The 17,773-nt window shown below is 40.3% G+C and overlaps 1 protein-coding gene across 2 annotated transcripts in view; it reads right to left on the bottom strand.

The window, feature by feature from the left end:
• Positions 1-365: 365 nt before the first annotated feature.
• The window catches only part of FASTKD2 (FAST kinase domains 2), an 18,277-nt gene continuing 869 nt past the window's right edge, over positions 366-17,773 (bottom strand). For both annotated transcript variants that reach the window (XM_026492096.4, XM_026492097.4), the window contains exons 2-12: positions 16,911-17,730; positions 13,847-13,950; positions 13,047-13,155; positions 12,404-12,527; positions 11,992-12,131; positions 10,666-10,838; positions 6,616-6,779; positions 5,419-5,625; positions 4,940-5,021; positions 3,423-3,537; positions 366-1,669 (exon numbers count right to left, since the gene is read on the bottom strand). In XM_026492096.4, coding sequence (XP_026347881.1) covers positions 1,550-1,669; positions 3,423-3,537; positions 4,940-5,021; positions 5,419-5,625; positions 6,616-6,779; positions 10,666-10,838; positions 11,992-12,131; positions 12,404-12,527; positions 13,047-13,155; positions 13,847-13,950; positions 16,911-17,633 — 2,061 coding nt within the window. In that variant the 5' untranslated portion in view covers positions 17,634-17,730 and the 3' untranslated portion in view covers positions 366-1,549. The remainder of the gene's footprint in view (positions 1,670-3,422; positions 3,538-4,939; positions 5,022-5,418; positions 5,626-6,615; positions 6,780-10,665; positions 10,839-11,991; positions 12,132-12,403; positions 12,528-13,046; positions 13,156-13,846; positions 13,951-16,910; positions 17,731-17,773) is intronic.

The raw sequence follows: 17,773 nt of genomic DNA, 5'->3' as shown, positions 1-17,773 counted from the left end.
CTTTTCTAAATGCAGGCTGGATAAGGGGATAAAATCTCTGACAGCTGAGCAGTCCTACACTGGAGCTTTTTTATGGCCACCCCAGGGTTCAACTCTCCCATGTTAGCTCAGGCTCACACTCCAGCCCTGCCCTATTACCTGCAAATAATTTATCCTCATATTAGAGATAAGGAAATGAGGGCCCAACAGGATCCTAATAGCAGCTACACCTCAAAGAGTTAAGTTAATGAAAAGAGAGCATAGGTGTGAGTACTTAGCTGGGTCTGGCAGAGAGCAAGATGTCCAGGAAATGCAGGTCTATATACTTGCGGTGTCTTAGCTCATCCGGGCTGATGTTAACAGAATGCCATCAACTCGGTAGCTTACCAACAACAACAATTTATTCCTCACAGTTCTGGAGGCTGGAAGTCCAAGATCAAGGCTCTGGCAGACTCAGCGTCTGGCTCATAGATGGTCATCTTCTCACTGTGCCCTCACATGGGGGAAGCCATGGGAATTCTCTGGGGTCTCATTTTTATAATGGTACTAATAGAGTTCATAAGGGCTCCACCTTCATGGACTGATCACCTCCCAATGCTCTACCTCAAATACCACCACACTGGGCATTAGGTTTCAACATAGGAATTCGAAGGTGGGGATGGGGGACATAAATATCCAGTCTCTTGCATGGAGGTACAATCATACCAACTTAACACGGTGCTCAGGATTCATGAGTGAAATTCAACTGCATCCGCAGTGAGTCAAACACTAGGTAGACAGCTATACCGCAGATCTGAACAACTACTTCAATAAAATAATGAATAAACATGATTGAAAAACAGTCTTCAGGTCTGAACTCACAACATACTCCAGCTATATCTTTAATCTTAAAGACTTCATGAAATGGTGGGATGGGGAGAGGGGAAGGAAGGGAAAGGAATGACCTCAGCAATGGCAAGAGTGATGCTAGCAACCCACAGCCTAATAAATTTGGACTCCTTGCCATCTCTGCACGGTCTCTTCTGTACGCCTCTCAGTGTGGCCCACAAACTACTTCCACCTTGAATGCCTGTTACGAATGCAGATCTCGATCTGTAGCCGTTCTGCACGTGCGACTTCATTACTTCTCACACACACTGCAATTCGAGCACCCGGCTACCTGCCATGTGGTCGACGCTGAAAAATGTGGTCAATGCCGGAGTCCTAGAACAGCTTACAGCAAGGTGCAGATGTGGAGATTTGAGCACGAGGACTGTCCAAGCCACCGGAGCTGCAGCCCAGCGCAACCAAGAAACCAGTGTTCAATGCACCGAAGCTAAGGAGCAAAAGTAAAACCTACGGCCCATGAATCTGTCAAATACCTGGGCCCTAAGAGGGAACAGGTATGGGTGGAAAAGTGACCCTTCTGGAGACACCTTCTAAAATGCCAAGAACAACATTTCTTCCACTCTTAAAGTTAGTCTTAACGATGGTGACACTTTCTGTTATGGTGAGCGGTCAGGTGAATGCCACCGACAACTGAAGTGAGTCTGCGTTGAAGTTCTCTTACGAACTTACGTCTGCTTTGACTTTAACACGTGCTTTGCAGATTGACATCAGCAGGAAGAAAGCCTTCAGTTGAGTAGAGTTTGGTCTTCAAATATGTGAGTACATCCTTCATCTCCAGCCTTTCCACCTCCCAATTATGGACCTTACCAAAGAGAAGGGAAGATCATCAGTTTGCAAGAAGACACTGACATGTAAAATAAAAACTAGTTTCGTGATCCAAGCATATCAAAGTAATATCAAGCCAACTGTTTTTTTAAAAACAACTGTTATCTAAAATTGACAAGGCAAGAAACAACATATGTTGGAGAGGATGTGGAGAGAGGATCCCTCTTACACTGTTGGTGGGAATGCAAGCTGGTACAGCCACTTTGGAAAACAGTGTGGAGGTCCCTCAAAAAGTTAAAATAGAGCTACCCTATGATCCAGTAATTGCACAACTGGGTATTTACCCCAAAGGTACAGATGTAGTGAGGAGAAGGGCCATATGCACCCCAATGTTCATAGCAGCATTGTCCACAATAGCTAAATTGTGGAAGGAGCTGAGATGCCCTTCAACAGACGAATGGATTAAGAAGATGTGGTCCATATATACAATGGAATATTACTCAGCCATCAGAAAGAACGATTACCCAACAATTGCAGCAACATGGACGGGACTGGAGGACATTATGCTAAGTGAAATAAGTCAAGCAGAGAAAGACAATTATCATATGGTTTCACTCATTTATGGAACACAAGAAATAGCAGGAAGATCGGTAGGAGAAGGAAGGGAAGAATGAAGGGGGGGTAAACAGAAGGGGGAATGAACCACGACAGACTATGGACTCTGGGAAACAAACTGAGGGCTTCAGAGGGGAGGGGGGTGGGGGACTGGGATAGGCCGGTGATGGGTATTAAGGAGGGCTCATATTGCATGGAGCACTGAGTATTATACGCAAACAGTGAATCATGGAACTTTACATCAAAAACTAAGGATGTACTGTATGGTGACTAACATAATAAAAATATAAAAAAAAATTGTTATCTTATAATTACTCATATTTTAAATGTTTAGTAAAACTACGGACTAGAAGAAAGCTCTACCAGTGAAAATTCTAAGAACATTAAAGGCCCTCTATAGGGTACAAAACTCCTTTCTTGGGATAATCTTCCTGAGAATTCATATAATATCCATTACGGGAAAAAAAAGTCTTAAATCATAGCCTATTAAGAGAAACATGCCATCTTAACCTCAGTAATCTGCACGTAATCCGTGTTTGGATACGAAAGTACCACAATGAAGATGAGAATGTTCACACTTCACATTATGTGCAGGACCAAATGAGTGGCATTTAGACAGATCGCAACATTAATATGTAAGTCCATTCATAACGTTCTTGCTCCATACAGACACATCTGGAGAGGCTGGCCAAGCACAGCTGTGGAGCTCAGAATCAAAATGAGGTACGAGAGGGAAGAGGAAGAACTCTCCTCTCACGTCCATCCAGCTTTTCCCGGCAACAAACGTCCAGCAACAGCTTCACACCAGCTCATGAAAACAAAGCTTTAATTCACATCTTTCTTCCCTTGTTTAAGAAACTCTGGAAGCTGAATATCATGTCATGGGTCTTAAATTAAATAAGAAAATGAATTATTCGCATTTTTCCTCTTAACAAAAAGGAATAAAGTTGACCAAACATAGCACTTATAAAACTCCTAGTAAATAATAGTTATCAGCTGAGTAGAAACTGCATCGTGCACAGAAATGTTCTTTTTCAAAGAAAAAATAACTAAGGTACTTATTCCAACTCCGCTGACAATTCCTCTAGAGTCCTCGTAACCAAGTTCAACCACAACATCCCCGGCAGAATGGACATTAGTAACTGAAAAGTGTTGTGCTTGCATTTTTTTCTTACCAAGATTACGTGAAAACCCATTACTTTCAAATGTCGCAATTTCATAGCAAGGAATCCTCTGGGATGGGCTAAATCCAAACAGTAAGTAGATCTAGGAACACACAGTACAGCTACTCTGAAAATGAAAACGCACAAAAGGAGACCCGTTACTAATGAGATTACATCTACAATCGTGCTGTATTCCTGTTCTTGGGAGATTTCAAAGTCTCGCTCTCTGCTGGCCGCAGTTGGCACCACTCCCTCCTGCCCCGACTGTCCTCCACTTCCTGTGACTTGGCTTCTGCAAATACTCCAGTATAGGAAGGCTACAGAAACCAAAAGCTTTTAAGAATGCTTCACATGATTATCCCTCAACCGTCTGTAAGGATGGATATATTCTTGATGAGAAAAATATCCAGATAGGAAAGCATATTAAGGCCTTCCCGTGCAGCGTTCATCTCTGATCGAAATATAATTATTTATGCTACTAGAAGTATTGATGTAGATAAACCAAATGGCAAATGCTCTCATTGTACATATTGTCTCCCAGAGAGAGAAGCGTTTAAAAAGCAGAACGGAGGGACCAAATACAAAGAAGAAAACACTAAGAGAAAGGCCAGGCTGTTAAAGAGATAAAATCTGTATGTGTAACAAAACGTGGAAGGTGTAATTTGTTTTTTCATTGTTCTTGGCCTTTTGGAAAGATTAAGTTGGCTGGGGGAAAAACAAGACCTTTGGATCCTTACTGTTTTCTGTTATACTTTGGCTGTTATCTGAGATAACATGAGATAAATTTTTTTTTTTAAAGGAATCCTCATATTCCTTACTTCTCCTCAGTACTTCAGGCTGACAGCTACTATATTGTTAGGTCCAAACAGTGGAATACCTGAAAACGAAAAATTATCTTTCACAGAGGTCACAGAGAAAGTCCTTCTTTCAGGGGAGATGGGTAACATGTATAGGAGGTCACAGTGAAAAAGATGGCCAAGGAACAAGCTAGATGGATTCAGAAAGGGGTAAAGGTTACAGAGTTGAGGTATGGCAAGGCATGCACAGACGGAGTTTGAAGTCCTACAGATTTCTGTTCTCTACCTCCTTTTACTGCAGTTATGAGCATGTCCTATGAAGCAATGAGGACAGAGTTCCTTGGGGTCACAACCCATGTCTGACTCATGTGTGTGAGCCCCGCAGGGCCGAGCAGGGCCTCTCCACAGAGACTGACTGAACATGGGGTGTGTGCAACAGGACCGGAAGCATCTGCACTGATAGTTTCAATTACGGTAACGCTGTTTTCCTGTAGTCCTCTGCTTTAAAACCTAATCTGTAAAAACCACCTATTCCATTACACAGCTCAACTCCAGTCCACTGGGTTTAAGGAATGTCTGCGTTTACACCTAAGCAGTAGATTCACAGATGAGAAGGCTCTTGGTATATCACCAGCTCTGCACAAGTAGGTCTTAGTATTGCTACTGCTATTTAGTAAGAAGTCTTTGAGAATTAAATTCAGAAAGCTCAGTAAGTGAATATATGTCAGCAACCTTTGAATATCTGCAGCAGAAGTTACCACGTCAGAAAATGGAAGCACTTGACTCCTGTTAATATCCATTCTGACTTCAAAATCTGAAAGAAAAGAATTAATTTTTCAAACATTGCTCAAAGTGATAATCTGTTTCAAAATGCACACTAACACTACCAATAATGATAACATCATCAGACACAAGAAACGATGAGCTTACCATGTGCCAGACTCTAGTCTGGAGTTTTCACGCATCATCTCGTTTATTCCTTACAGGAACCCTATGAGGCGGGCACTACGTTTACTGCCACCTTACGGGCAAGGGGACGGAAGCAAGCTCCTCGCGAACACACCACCAGCACATACAGAGCAAGACTCCAAACCTGGCAGTCCAGCTCTGGAGCCAACGCTCCACTAGCCTGCCATGGAAAACTCATCTTTGCCCGAAATAAAGCAAAATAAATAAAATACAATAGAGGAAAAGCATAGAAAGCCCCATACCAATATGATAATTGTGTGGCAACTGTATGTTTTTTGAGAAGTATCCTTCTCCCAGAAGGCTACTTAGCGCGTCTGCCACCTTCACATTTGGATATAATGCCGAGGACAGCAGCGGTGGCGGCTCCAAGTCTTCAGCCATATGACAAGAAATATCCAGTTTTAGGCAAGCAGCCAAAATACGAAGCTTTTGAGCATTCCTCTCATCACCTAAAAAAAAGAGAAAGAAAATATATAGTTAAGAACAAATATTAATGCCACGCTTAAGACATTGTATTAAGGCACCTGTATTTCTAACGATCTGTGTCTTACCAGGAGGAATCTCTCTGTGTCTCCCTAATTCCCACAGCGCCTACACTGGTGCCCGGTATTTGGTAATGCTTCAAAGTGTAAAAGATCTTTCTAGGTAATTTAGTCTAAACTCATCACTGAATGATGAGCAACACCCAGGAAGGTTCAAATGTCTCATGATAAACCAAAGCCCAAGCTGGGACTCAAATCCACGTTTCCTGGGTTTAAGGCTGTTTCCCTCACTGTCACTGCTTGAAAAAATTAGCATGTGCTGTTCCTTCTTCACAATTTGACTTTGGAATTTCCTAACACTGTTTTTAAAAGAATGTGAACTTCTCTATTCTCAGAGACATTATTAAATTTTGTACATCTAGCCGGATATTGCTTTTCTTTGTTTAATAGTAAAGACCAAAAGTCAACAATTAATTTCGTTCCAAGAGTAAATAAGTTCACTACTTTGGGAACTATTTGCTTGATCTGAGAGCTTGTGTCCTCATTATGGGCCAGGAGTGACAAAGTGATTAGGGCTGCCAAAGCTGACTGAACTCGGCTCCAAAGGTGACATGTAAGGATTCGGAAGTACAAACACCTCTGATCAAGGCTTTATAAAGAACACCGTGAACACGCAGCCTTCGCAAAGGTACAGACAGTATAAACGAAAGGAACACCGGGGATGTGTTTCTGATCCTTGCCTTCCATATCTAAGAGGCTGTCATTAAAGGAGGCTGCATAGGTTTGCTGGTTTGAAGCACCGACCTCTGACTTCACCATTTTGGGTCCTTTCCTCAGTAGCATCTGCTCTGCACGTTTTAACTCACTCTGCTCCAACGATGACCCCATTCAGAATCACAAGGTAGCTAGCTAGTGGGACTGGCTCATTTCAGTCACCACTGTATGCTGACACCATACCTGATATCAGCAGCTCATTGATGACGTCCTTTTGGAGAAGTGGATTAATAAGGGCCATGGGAAAATGGTTCATCAAGCAAAACGAACACACAGCATTCAGGAGATTTTCAGAAGAGATGTGGTGAAGATAACCAGTCAGAGAACTAGCCATAACTTCTTGGAACCTTCAGGGGAACAAAGGAAAGACAGCTTTCAAATATAAATAGAAGACAAGGTTGTGGTAGGGAGAGTAGGGTGCCAGAGAACCAATGGCTTTAAGGAGTCCAAAGAAAGGAAGTAAGAAAATCACACTGGCAGTAAGTATTCACATGTCTTTCAGGTCAGGTGGCTGATCTCAAAATAAATATATAGTCTCAATAAATGTTAGTTAGCCACCGCTACATGTCTTACACAGAGTATTTCATAGGCTGTGACTCACTGAATTACTATGAAAACTTTATGTGGCAGGTACTCTTCTTCTCATAGTAAAGATGAGTAAACAGGGTCAGAGAGGTTGAGGAACTTGTCCAAGAACAAACAGCCAGGAAGTAGCAGAGAAAGTGCTGGAATTCAAGGTGTCAGGCTCCAGAGCCTTTTAACCATTCTCCCGCATTTTTACCATGAGTATGTCTGTAAGGTCTGGAGCACCACCACAGTTTTACAACCCATCAAAATTCTCTAGCTATCAATACTCTGAGTTGAAAGAACTGCAAGCCTAACCCTACCGTGCAGAACTCAGGTTCTACAGCATGACAAAGCAGTGAAGCGTGGATGGAGAAAGCAAAGATCCAATCAGGTGGGCCCCTTGCCCAGGGCGACATGGTAATAAATGGCACAGGCAGGTTCTGACCCCAGGTCAATTTTAGGACATAAGCTATCAATCGTATTGTAAGAAAAAAATGACCAACATGCAAAGTACCATGACAGCACACAGCAAAGGAAGGAGACAGAGCAGCTTTGGGGATAAGGAGAATTTCAGCAACTGGAAAAGATGGAAAAAGGGAAGATCATGTGAAGCCCAGCAAAGAAATGGAGGCCTGCAAGTGCACACTCCGCGCTGCCGCAAGCAGCGGGCAAGGCAAAGGCACAGCGTGGCGCTTCTTCAGGCGACAGCAAGCCCGCCCTGGAGCGAGCCCTCCCGCACAACGAGGCTGCACAGGAGAAGGCCCCAGAGCAGCTGCGACATCCCACGGGCAGCAGCAGACAGCTGAGGGAGTGGGAGGCTGCGGCAGGCTAAGCAGGACTGTGGGAGTTACCGTGGGGTGGGAAGAAGGGAACAGGTCCTAGCGACAGCAGGGAGGCAAGAAACGGTGGGCTGCAGACAACCGCATGTGGCGCCTGGGTGGTAATCACCTCTCGGATTGTCTCATCCCACTCCTGTCCCTCACGCTTTAGTAACACCCAACTTCGTGTCCTTCCCTGCACACGCTCTGCTGTTTCTTTCCTCCCTGACTTGAATATGGTGTCCCTTCTGCTCAGAATCTTCTTTCCTGCTTATCTTCCTATGGTCATCTCCTATCTCCCCACCTTTGAAGATCTGCTTAGGTACCACCTCCTCCAGGCAGACCGCTTGGCATTCATCCCGAAGCTCCATGTCCCCAGGCTAGCGTCCTGGCGCAGCCCTCCTCTATTGTCATATATTCTGCATAAAATCTATCACTCCAATTTTCATGCTGTCTTTAACTGCCAAAATCTATGTGTCTACCTTACCCATTACACAGAATCCTGGCAAAACGGATGGTGTCATGGGGTGCCTGGCTGGCTCGGTTAGTGGGGCATGTGACTCTTAATCTCGGGCTTGTGAGTTCAAGCTCATGTTTGGTGTAGACATTACTTAAAAATAAAATCTTAAAAAAAAAAAAAAAGGATCGTGTCTTATTCATCTTTGTCCTGAGTACCCAAGTGCTTGGTATAGGTTTTCTGGCTAAAAAAAACAAACAAATTTAGATGACAAAGACACAAAGAAGAGAATGTCAGTAGAAAAAGATGAATCAAGAATAATGACGAACACCAAGCTGTGTACATTAAACATGCACAGCTTTTTACATGTTAATCATATCTCATTAAAGTGGTTTAAAAAACCATTTCACATAGTTTTTAGTAAATAACTGACAGAGGAGGAGGAAAGGGAAGAGAAGAAGCAGGAAAAGAGGAGGAAGAAGAGCTATGGTGACCACAAGCAAGCCACAGTCTTTCTGGAGTTCAGGAGCACACTGAGGACCAGAGATGCAAATCTGGGATTATCTACGGGTGGTGACGTACAGATCAAGAAGAAACCAAGGGACTGAAATGACAGTTGAAATGCTAAATGTTTTCTTTCTTGGGTTTCAAACCCAGGAACATACTCTGGATTTAATACACCCTCTCCCCCAGAGGCCACCACATAAATAAAATGATTAATGTACCACATGTGAATATTTAATGTACTAAGCCAAATTTTCTACCACTCTCTGCTAATCAACTTCCAGAATGCTCTGAGTTAGCCTGCCTCTGAAACTCTGCCACTGCAGCCGAAGACACCATCATCCTTTCTCTCTCTTCCCTAAAGCGTTCATTTGGTACCTCCATTTACTATCTTCCTCTGGAAGTCCAAGACTTGCCTCCTTATGCAGACTGGAAGAACAGGGAACACGATATAACCATGTGGACCAAGTTGTCTCTTGGGATGCCCACAATGAGCTGGAAAACTCCCTAACCACCCAGTGTTTGTTCTAATACTACGGAAGCTGTGTGGCTGTTTCTGGAGTTTTGATTACCACTCAGCTTGACAGTGTTTGTCAAGAAAGTGCTGGAGGTACATGGGAACCAACCTCAGAAGAAAACCAATCCAGGGGAACAGAGGAAGATAGAATTTGGGGGATCCTTGTAAGCCTTCATTAGAAGCCTATTCTGTGCCAGGTCTTGTGCTAAGTTCAGAATAACAGGAACCTGGGTCTGACTCTGGAGAGCTTCCCAACTGAGAAGCAGAGACAGGCTTACAGACAATTAATTACAGCCCTGTGTCAAGGCTCGACCAGAGATTCATATAAGATGTGTCAAGCACAGGGGCTCTTGACGGCGACAAGCAGGGAAGGCACGGAAGGCGCAGCATGAATGGGGTTTTTCAGTACAGTGGAGGCTACAGCCGGCGGCTGCTTCTCAGCTGACCTGGCACCACTTCTCTGGTTATATGCTCCGAAGGGAGGGTGTGCGACCCAAACTCAGACAATCGGATCTCCTCTTTTGGATATCTGAATCCTGAGGGAAACCGCAAGGACAGAAAGCCGCTAAGGTCAAGTCACTGACCTGATGGCAAAGAGATGGTCTGTGACTCGTGCCACTGAGACCCTCAGAACTGGCCTCGCTTGTCCCTGCCACCCCGTGACTACCCTGTAATTCTTTTACACAGGTTAACCCACTTAATCCTCTTAAAGACTCAATGTGATTAGGGATAACTTTTATTTCTTCTCCCCATTTTAACAGATGAAGAAACCGAAGCACAGATTCGTAACTCGCCAAAAGTTAAGCAGCTAGTGAATGGCAGAGCTGGGATTCAAACCTAAGCAATACGTCTCCAGAGTCTGTGCTTCTAAAAAAATGACATTTTATATACATTTTCTTTTTCAGTGAACTCAAACTGATCTAGAGAGGAGAAAAGATGTTCTGGGTGGAAAGCAGAGCGAAGAAAGAGCCCAGCATGTCTGAGGAACTGCTGTATTTACTAAAGGAAATGCATGATTGTTGTTAAAAATGAAAATTACAGGAAGCAGTAACTTGGGACCAAATGAATAGTCAGGGTCAAAACTGAACTACGAACTCAGGAGCTGAGGGAATAAACTAGGGGAGTTTGAAATGAAGACTCCTATGCTGAATTAACAAATAACATCATAAAAAGCAAAGAAACAAGCAAGACAAAAAAAGACCCAGCAAAAATAACTTGACAAATAAGGAATATTACACCTTATTTCTTGATATAGGTGACACCATGGATGTGTTCCCTTGTAATGATGCATTAAGGTTATGATGATATGTAACCTTTTCTTGAAGCATGTCATGTGGCAATAAAAAAAGAAAAAAAGAGCAAGTACATACTCTGAGGTCTGGCATTTGTAGACGTGATTGAGAGAAGAATACACATGAAGAATACAAATAATGCTCTTCATGTTCAGGGAGGCGGGGTCGGCTATCACTTTCTTCATGAACAAGTCCATCAAATCAGTATGTCGAAAGCCAAGGTTTTCAAATAAAATGAGGAGAAAGAGAACCTTTAAAAAAGAGTGAATTGAGGGAAAACTTTTTAATAATTATAGAATGCTACCAGTAATTTTTTTAGATCTCAAAAAATTAAAACAGCAATAGAACTGTCCGGATGAAGAGAATATTCCCTAAAAAGAAACAATTCTCTTTTCCTCACAAAATCTGTTCCAGTCATTCCTGAATCAGATATTAAGTTAATAAGCAAACTCTTTTTAGAAACTGAGAACCAGAGAATACGATAGTTTCCATACTTCATTTCATTTAAAAAATAAATCCTTTCTTACATGCTTTTCATACATCAGCTCTAAAAACTACCTTAAATATACCTTTTCTGAGGTTTTTCAAAATGAACAACTCAGTTTTGAACAATTCCCTCTTCCAAACCTAGACACTTTCGACATTCAAAACATGTAAAAGGTTACTCGAAAATTTCTATATTCAATATTGAGTTGTACAAATGAGAACAGAGATGAAATATACTGTGATTAAATTAAAATTTCCAGTTCACTTCTCATTTCCCTCTTGGAACTTCTCACTATTAGTATTTCTCTTTCCAAAATCAATTTCCATGGCAAACTCAATATGCACCTTGCCCTCCAAAGTAAAGTGAACCTCGTGATCAAACACAATTACTGGCGTTTCGTTACAAAAAGAAGTTTTTACCAGCTGCTTCATTAGATGTTTCTATTACTAACACAGCCCCCAAATTTAAAGGTTCTTACTCTGGAAGAAACAAAACAACTGTCCATAAATAGAAGATAGACATGATCATTTAGTAATGACATTTTATTCTTCAAAATGCATAAGCCTGTCACATCACCTGTTTTTATTATTCTAAGTCTAAAAAAGAAAAACAGAAAGACAGAAATAATCCTAATTATCCAAAGTACCATACTATCTTTTACAAAACAAACAGAAGAACAAACTTTGGACAACATAATTTTTCTTCCGGAAAGATGGTCAAAAGATTAAACGGTATATTAACAAGTAACTCCTAGACAGAAATGATAAGGGGCTATTTTTTCAAAAGTCATTTCAACATTGGAATATTTTAATCTCTTAACTGCTATAAAGCTGATAGAGAAATACCCAGAACGTCAAATGAATTGATGTGCTTCTTTAAAGTTTCTGAGGCTTATTCTAAAACGTTAACAAACTTACTTGCTTTAACTTCCAGATGTCAATAGTTGTAGCCACATAATCTGCTATTCCCTTAAAAAGATCTAAATTACGGTACCGGAGGTCTCTGCAAGACTGCAATATGCTGATCAGTACTTTAAAAGGACACCCGTGGATATTACCTTTAAGAATGAGTGAAATAAACAAACATAAATTACCAGATGCCTTTGAATGTAAAATCCAAGATACTCTACACTCAATATGTTTGTTTCTTTAGAAATAGCATTGTATTTTGTAAAAGACAAAAACAAAAAAACTATAGGCAAAAATTAAATTTAGATCTAATCATATCATCAGTTATTGTCTGCATAACAGTAAAGTTTTTAAAACAAACACATACAGTCCAGAACAGTAGGTCAGATGCTAAAAATCATGAAAGAAAAATTCTCCTTACCTATGACCATCTTACTGCATTCATCCAGAATTGTAATAGAGCGGTAATTCATGGCAGCTAATGCCTCAAACATGTACTGGCTATTCAAATCAGAAAATCTGTCTAATTCTCTCAAGGCTTTCATCTAAAGAAAAACAAACTTTAATTAATAATTTCTGGCAAAGTAAATTAAACTTCGATTTTTAAGTAAAAAGGATAAAGTTTGAACAAAATGACTCAAATAGATATCCAGGTCAAATATATATATTTTATATATAGGGGCACCTGGATGGCTCAGTGGGTTACACGTCCGACTCCTGGTTTCAGCTCAGTCATGATTTCATGGGCCGTGAGCCTGAGCCTAGTGTCAGGGCTCCCTACTCACTGGGAAGTCTGCTTGAAGATTCTCTCCCTCTGCCCCTCCTCTCACTTACACATGTTTTCTCTCTCTCTCTCTCAAATAAATAAATAAGTCTTTAAAAATATATACATATTTATATACACAAAACAAATATAAATCTACTTCTGTTACTTCACTTTAGTAAAATTGAACCTAAAAGCATAACAAAGTCCTCCTAAAAAACTGACTTTAGTAACTGATAGCAGGTCATAAGAAATTTTTTTTCAAATCTTACCCACTAGAGAAAATTCAAAATGTGTTTACCTCCAGTTTCCTTTTAAGAGCAATCGGTGCGTCTTTTCCAACACATCTTATCACAGCTTGTAATGTAAAAACACGTTCTATTTTCCAGACTTGCTGATCAGCTAGTATCCTGTAATTAGACACAATAAATACCACAATCCTAAATTCTGAAAACCAGAAGAATTATTTTAGAAGTCATTTGGTCCAGCTCCTACTTCTAGGCAAGGAAGATGAAGCCTACATAAATAACCTACCTGCCCAAGGGAGTGTAAGTAGTTAAAGAGCGAGGACCGATCCAGCAATATTTCCTCTCACATTATTCTGCTATCATGACCAAACAAATCACATCAGGAGATTATAGTGAGATATCCCAATGCATAGTCAACGAAAAAGGAAATTAAATATTATTCTCACTAACCTATGACATTAAATCAGTTGCATCAACTTTATAAATTACAAAACTCAAGCTCTTTTTTGGGCCAGGTCAGCATCATGTAACCTCCACAAAGTGCCCAAATAACCGTTATGAGCTGAATACATGTCAATGCACTCCCAGCCCACATCAGTACTATGTTATAAGATCAATTTGGAATTCAATGTTACCCACACTTTTTTTATGGTGGAACCTAAAAGAAGCATTATTTCTAGCTTTACTTGATCCAGAATCAGGATTTTAAGTTTAATAAAGTATTAAAGACTATAACTACCAACGAAGTCTCTCCCCACCCAAATAAGGCAAGTCAGCTTTCGTTTTGGTTTTTGATTCTAGATATAAATGGAATAGAGAATGCCACATGAAGAAAGCACAAGAGAGTACTTACCGTAATCCTGCTCGAAGAACGTCCACATTCTTACATGGCTCCATTGCCTCTAAAAGAGCTGACAAAACTGAAAGACATTTCTCATCACACTCATTGATACGTTCCTATTGAAATAATTACAAAAACACTGCAGATGATAAGCCCATAGTAGACTACCTCACTTAAGCAAAAGCACTGAAGCTTTCAATTAAATGATTAAGCATCAAACCAATAATTCATAGTCAGTCCACAATATACATCTTTGAGAAACAAAATGTCATATGTAGTGAATTTTCCAAATAACCAATAGACACTTTTACGTATCAACATTTTTTTACATTTACCACTGAAAACCCATCTGATATTGATTGTATTCCTCTGCTTCTGAAAAAACTTTTAACAAACATTATTTTTACTTCTTCTTAGGATTCAAGTTCAGCATGAAGACAAGTGTGGTAATATAAGAGCTACTGAGGCATATGGGGCAATTTGTCCATCCCTAAAGAACCTTAGACAGCTGCCCTCTTATAATTTCTCTATATCCTTTCCTGGTATCAAACTGTAACTTCAGTTGTGAATCTTCTGATCCACATCTGCTATCACATTTTACCACCACTGTCTGGGTCTCAAGGGGAGACCCAGGCCCCAGATCCTTCTTTCAGATCTCTTGGGTTAAGGCACTAATCTAGATTCTAGAAATGGCAGTGGGCGTAATTCAGAAAGTTAATAGTAACAACACAGCTTACTTAGTGCTCTACGGTTTAATCACAATCAATTCATACACCTCACGAGAGTAGTTGTCATGACAGGTGGGAAAACTTAGGCTGAAAGAGATATGCTTTTTCGATAAAATGGCATGACTAACAAGAGACGAAGTCTCAGGTCAAAACCAGGTACTAAAAAGAAATGGATAAGGCTGAAAGAAAAAGAAGGGTCTCATTCCCATGGGAGGGTTTCCATAGCGATTTACAATATTCCATCAATATCTGCTGTGAAAGGAAACACCCTTTGGCTGAAGGGCAAATTCACCAATGACATACTGACCTTTCATCTCTAGCTAAAATGTTCTTACAACATTCCAACAGGTCAGTGAGACACAATCATACATATATATTCTGACTCCAAATACCCACTGCCCATACCTCCCCAATGCAGATGTTCTGCTGATGTGGATACCTGTCCAAAATCTGGTAAAAGCATTACTAACCAGGTAGTGACTTATTCTAATCACTTTTAAATAACGATACAGGGAATAGAGTCTACCAAATAAACATGGATACACACACACACACACACAAGTAAAAATTCATTCGTAATAAAGGACATATGGAAATCACAGTAACATAAAAAATTAAAAACTCATACACTTAATAACTTAATTCTATAATAGGATAGGACTATATATGAGATCATCTTCAAGAAATATAAAAATTATTTAATTCTGATCACTGAGTTTAGAAGTCTGAGATGTCCACCCTTCAAAGGTAAATAATTACTTCAAAGGGTTATCATTTCTTCATCACATCTGGTGCTTCAGGGAGACCAAACAGGGCACTGACTCCCTTGTTTGAAACTAAAAGTGGCTCTCCTACCCAACTTCACCCTTCCTCCAGTCCATTTTCCACTCATACAGTGATCTAAATTATAAAGCTGAACATAGCGACACTTTACTTAAAATACTTCAATGAATCCCCAATGCCTACACACTAACTCCAAATTCTTCATGAAGGCATAAAAGATTCTTTATGATTTAATTCCACCCCCTCCCATTTCCAGCCTCAGATCTTGCCCCTAGACCCATAACCCCTCCTCCCCGGCCACAATTACACAATTCCCTCCCTCTCCCTCAAACACACAACCCCAGCAGTCTATACTTCAGCACCACTGAATTACTTTCAGCTCCCCAAACTTGCCAAACTTCTCTTCTGGATGGACAGGCAATCCTCTTCTTCAAATACTATCCCCTTCACTATCAATCTCTCACTCACAAACTGCTGGTTATTCCTTGGACTCAACTTAGATATCATCTCCTACTGAGCCTGAATCCTTGTTCTACCATGAACTAGGTGTTTGTTAATTCACCCAGCAAATCAAGACCTACAAATAGTGACGTTAACAGAAAGGTAACCTTAGGCAGGTTATTTAAGCTAAGCCTAAATTTCCTAATCATTAGTAAGATGAAAGCAGTATCTGTTTTAAAAGGCTACACTGAGGATTACATGAGGCAATTCTGTTTTCAAACTATATACTTATATCTCTGCCTCAAACACCAATCCTGTATCCTCCTCCCCATCTCCTCTTCCCATCATGAACGCCTTCTCCTAAGTTAGAAGTCTATTATACACTCTTACAAGACTATATTTTTCTTACACTGCACTGAAGGCTCTCTTGTGGCCATTATTTTGTTCATAACTATATTCCCTTGGGCTCAGCTCAGTGCCTATAATGTAGTAAAAGTATGACTTATTAAATGAATGTTGGTTATTTTTGCAATTGCCCACAAAATATCTGTCTTCTCCTTTACATTATAAGGACAAGAATCACATCTCCCAAATCTATCTAGCAACAAGTGTAGTAAATGATACATAACTGACACAAAATAAATGTTTACCATATAAATAAATGAATCCACTAGCTGTTTGACTTTAGCCAAATTGTTTAATATGACTAAATCTGTTTCCTCATCTGCAAAACTGAGGTAAACATCGACCTTGCAGGGCTACTGAGAGGATTAAGTAAGATAAGTAAAAAGTGTAGGTACTCAATAAATATTAGTTCTCCCCTCTTCTCTTCTCTCTTACCTTCAACTAACCAACCTTTCCTTGTATATTTTGCATCTCTCATTTATTACTATTAGTCATCTCTGACAAAGAAAAATGGTGCAAACTTTCATAAATTCCCATAGCAAAAGGAAGGAAAGACCTAGTTACCTTAAGGTCTCTAAATCATATATATGCAGAAATAAATATAAACTACCTACTCCACTGATCATCTCTTCCAAGGAGGATACATCTCCATTTCCCCTCATTCTTTCAAGATATGCTAAACTGTATAAAATAATCTTTAAGTCTCCTTTTGATTTTACCTGGACCACCCTCAGCAAAGTCTGTACCAGCAGAGTGTTCTGAGGAATTCCAAGCTTCACGATAGCATGAAGACTGAATAGCAGGTGGTCATAGTGCATGATCTTGGATTCTCTCATCATTTGTTTACACAGCTGGTTAAATGCAGGGTGGTTAAACATCAGTTGTTTTTCAACACGCTTCTGGTCATCAGACATCCTTTTGGCAATTATCCACATTGCTGAAAAATAGTTACTGCTGGGAAATGTAGGTCCTTCTGAAAAGGTATCTAACACATCACTCAGAGAACTACACTTCTGAGACAGGTTTTTATAGTTGACAGGAGTTGGTTTTGTTTCCTTGCTGAGCACATCTTCACCGGAGGCCTTATGATGAACTGTTATCTTCTTCAATCCATCATCAGGGTCAAGAGAGTGTTTTGAATCAAAGGACAGTCTTCTAGGACAAAGCAGTCTGTCAACTGTAAGGACTGTTTCAGTGCCTATGCCCTTTGTTTGAAAATTGTCTCCTGATCTAAAAATTAAGGCATCCTGAAATAGACATCTAATAGATGACTGCACTCCATTACCAAAGTCACTTACGAGAAGGTTTCTTGGGTTCCAGTTTGAATAAGCAATTTTTGGTCTGGAAAATCCGAAAGGATATAGCCTCATAGTTCTGTTTGTTGGAACTAAAGTACTGAATTGTCTGAGGTTCCATAAAAAGGAACCTGCTCTGTTATTCATTGTGCTATCCACTCAAACACTTTCAAATCACTTTAAAATAGTCTGTATAACACAATGCCACTTCAAGGACTGGAAGAGAAGGCATGACCTTGTTTTCCTGTAGGGGAAGGAATTATAAAAGGAATAAAAATTAAAGCAAA

Source organism: Ursus arctos, unplaced genomic scaffold (genome assembly GCF_023065955.2).
Source record: "Ursus arctos isolate Adak ecotype North America unplaced genomic scaffold, UrsArc2.0 scaffold_1, whole genome shotgun sequence".
Lineage (NCBI taxonomy): Eukaryota > Metazoa > Chordata > Mammalia > Carnivora > Ursidae > Ursus > Ursus arctos.
The sequence above is the reverse complement of the archived record's forward strand: the minus strand, read 5'-3'. Positions and strand labels throughout refer to the sequence as shown.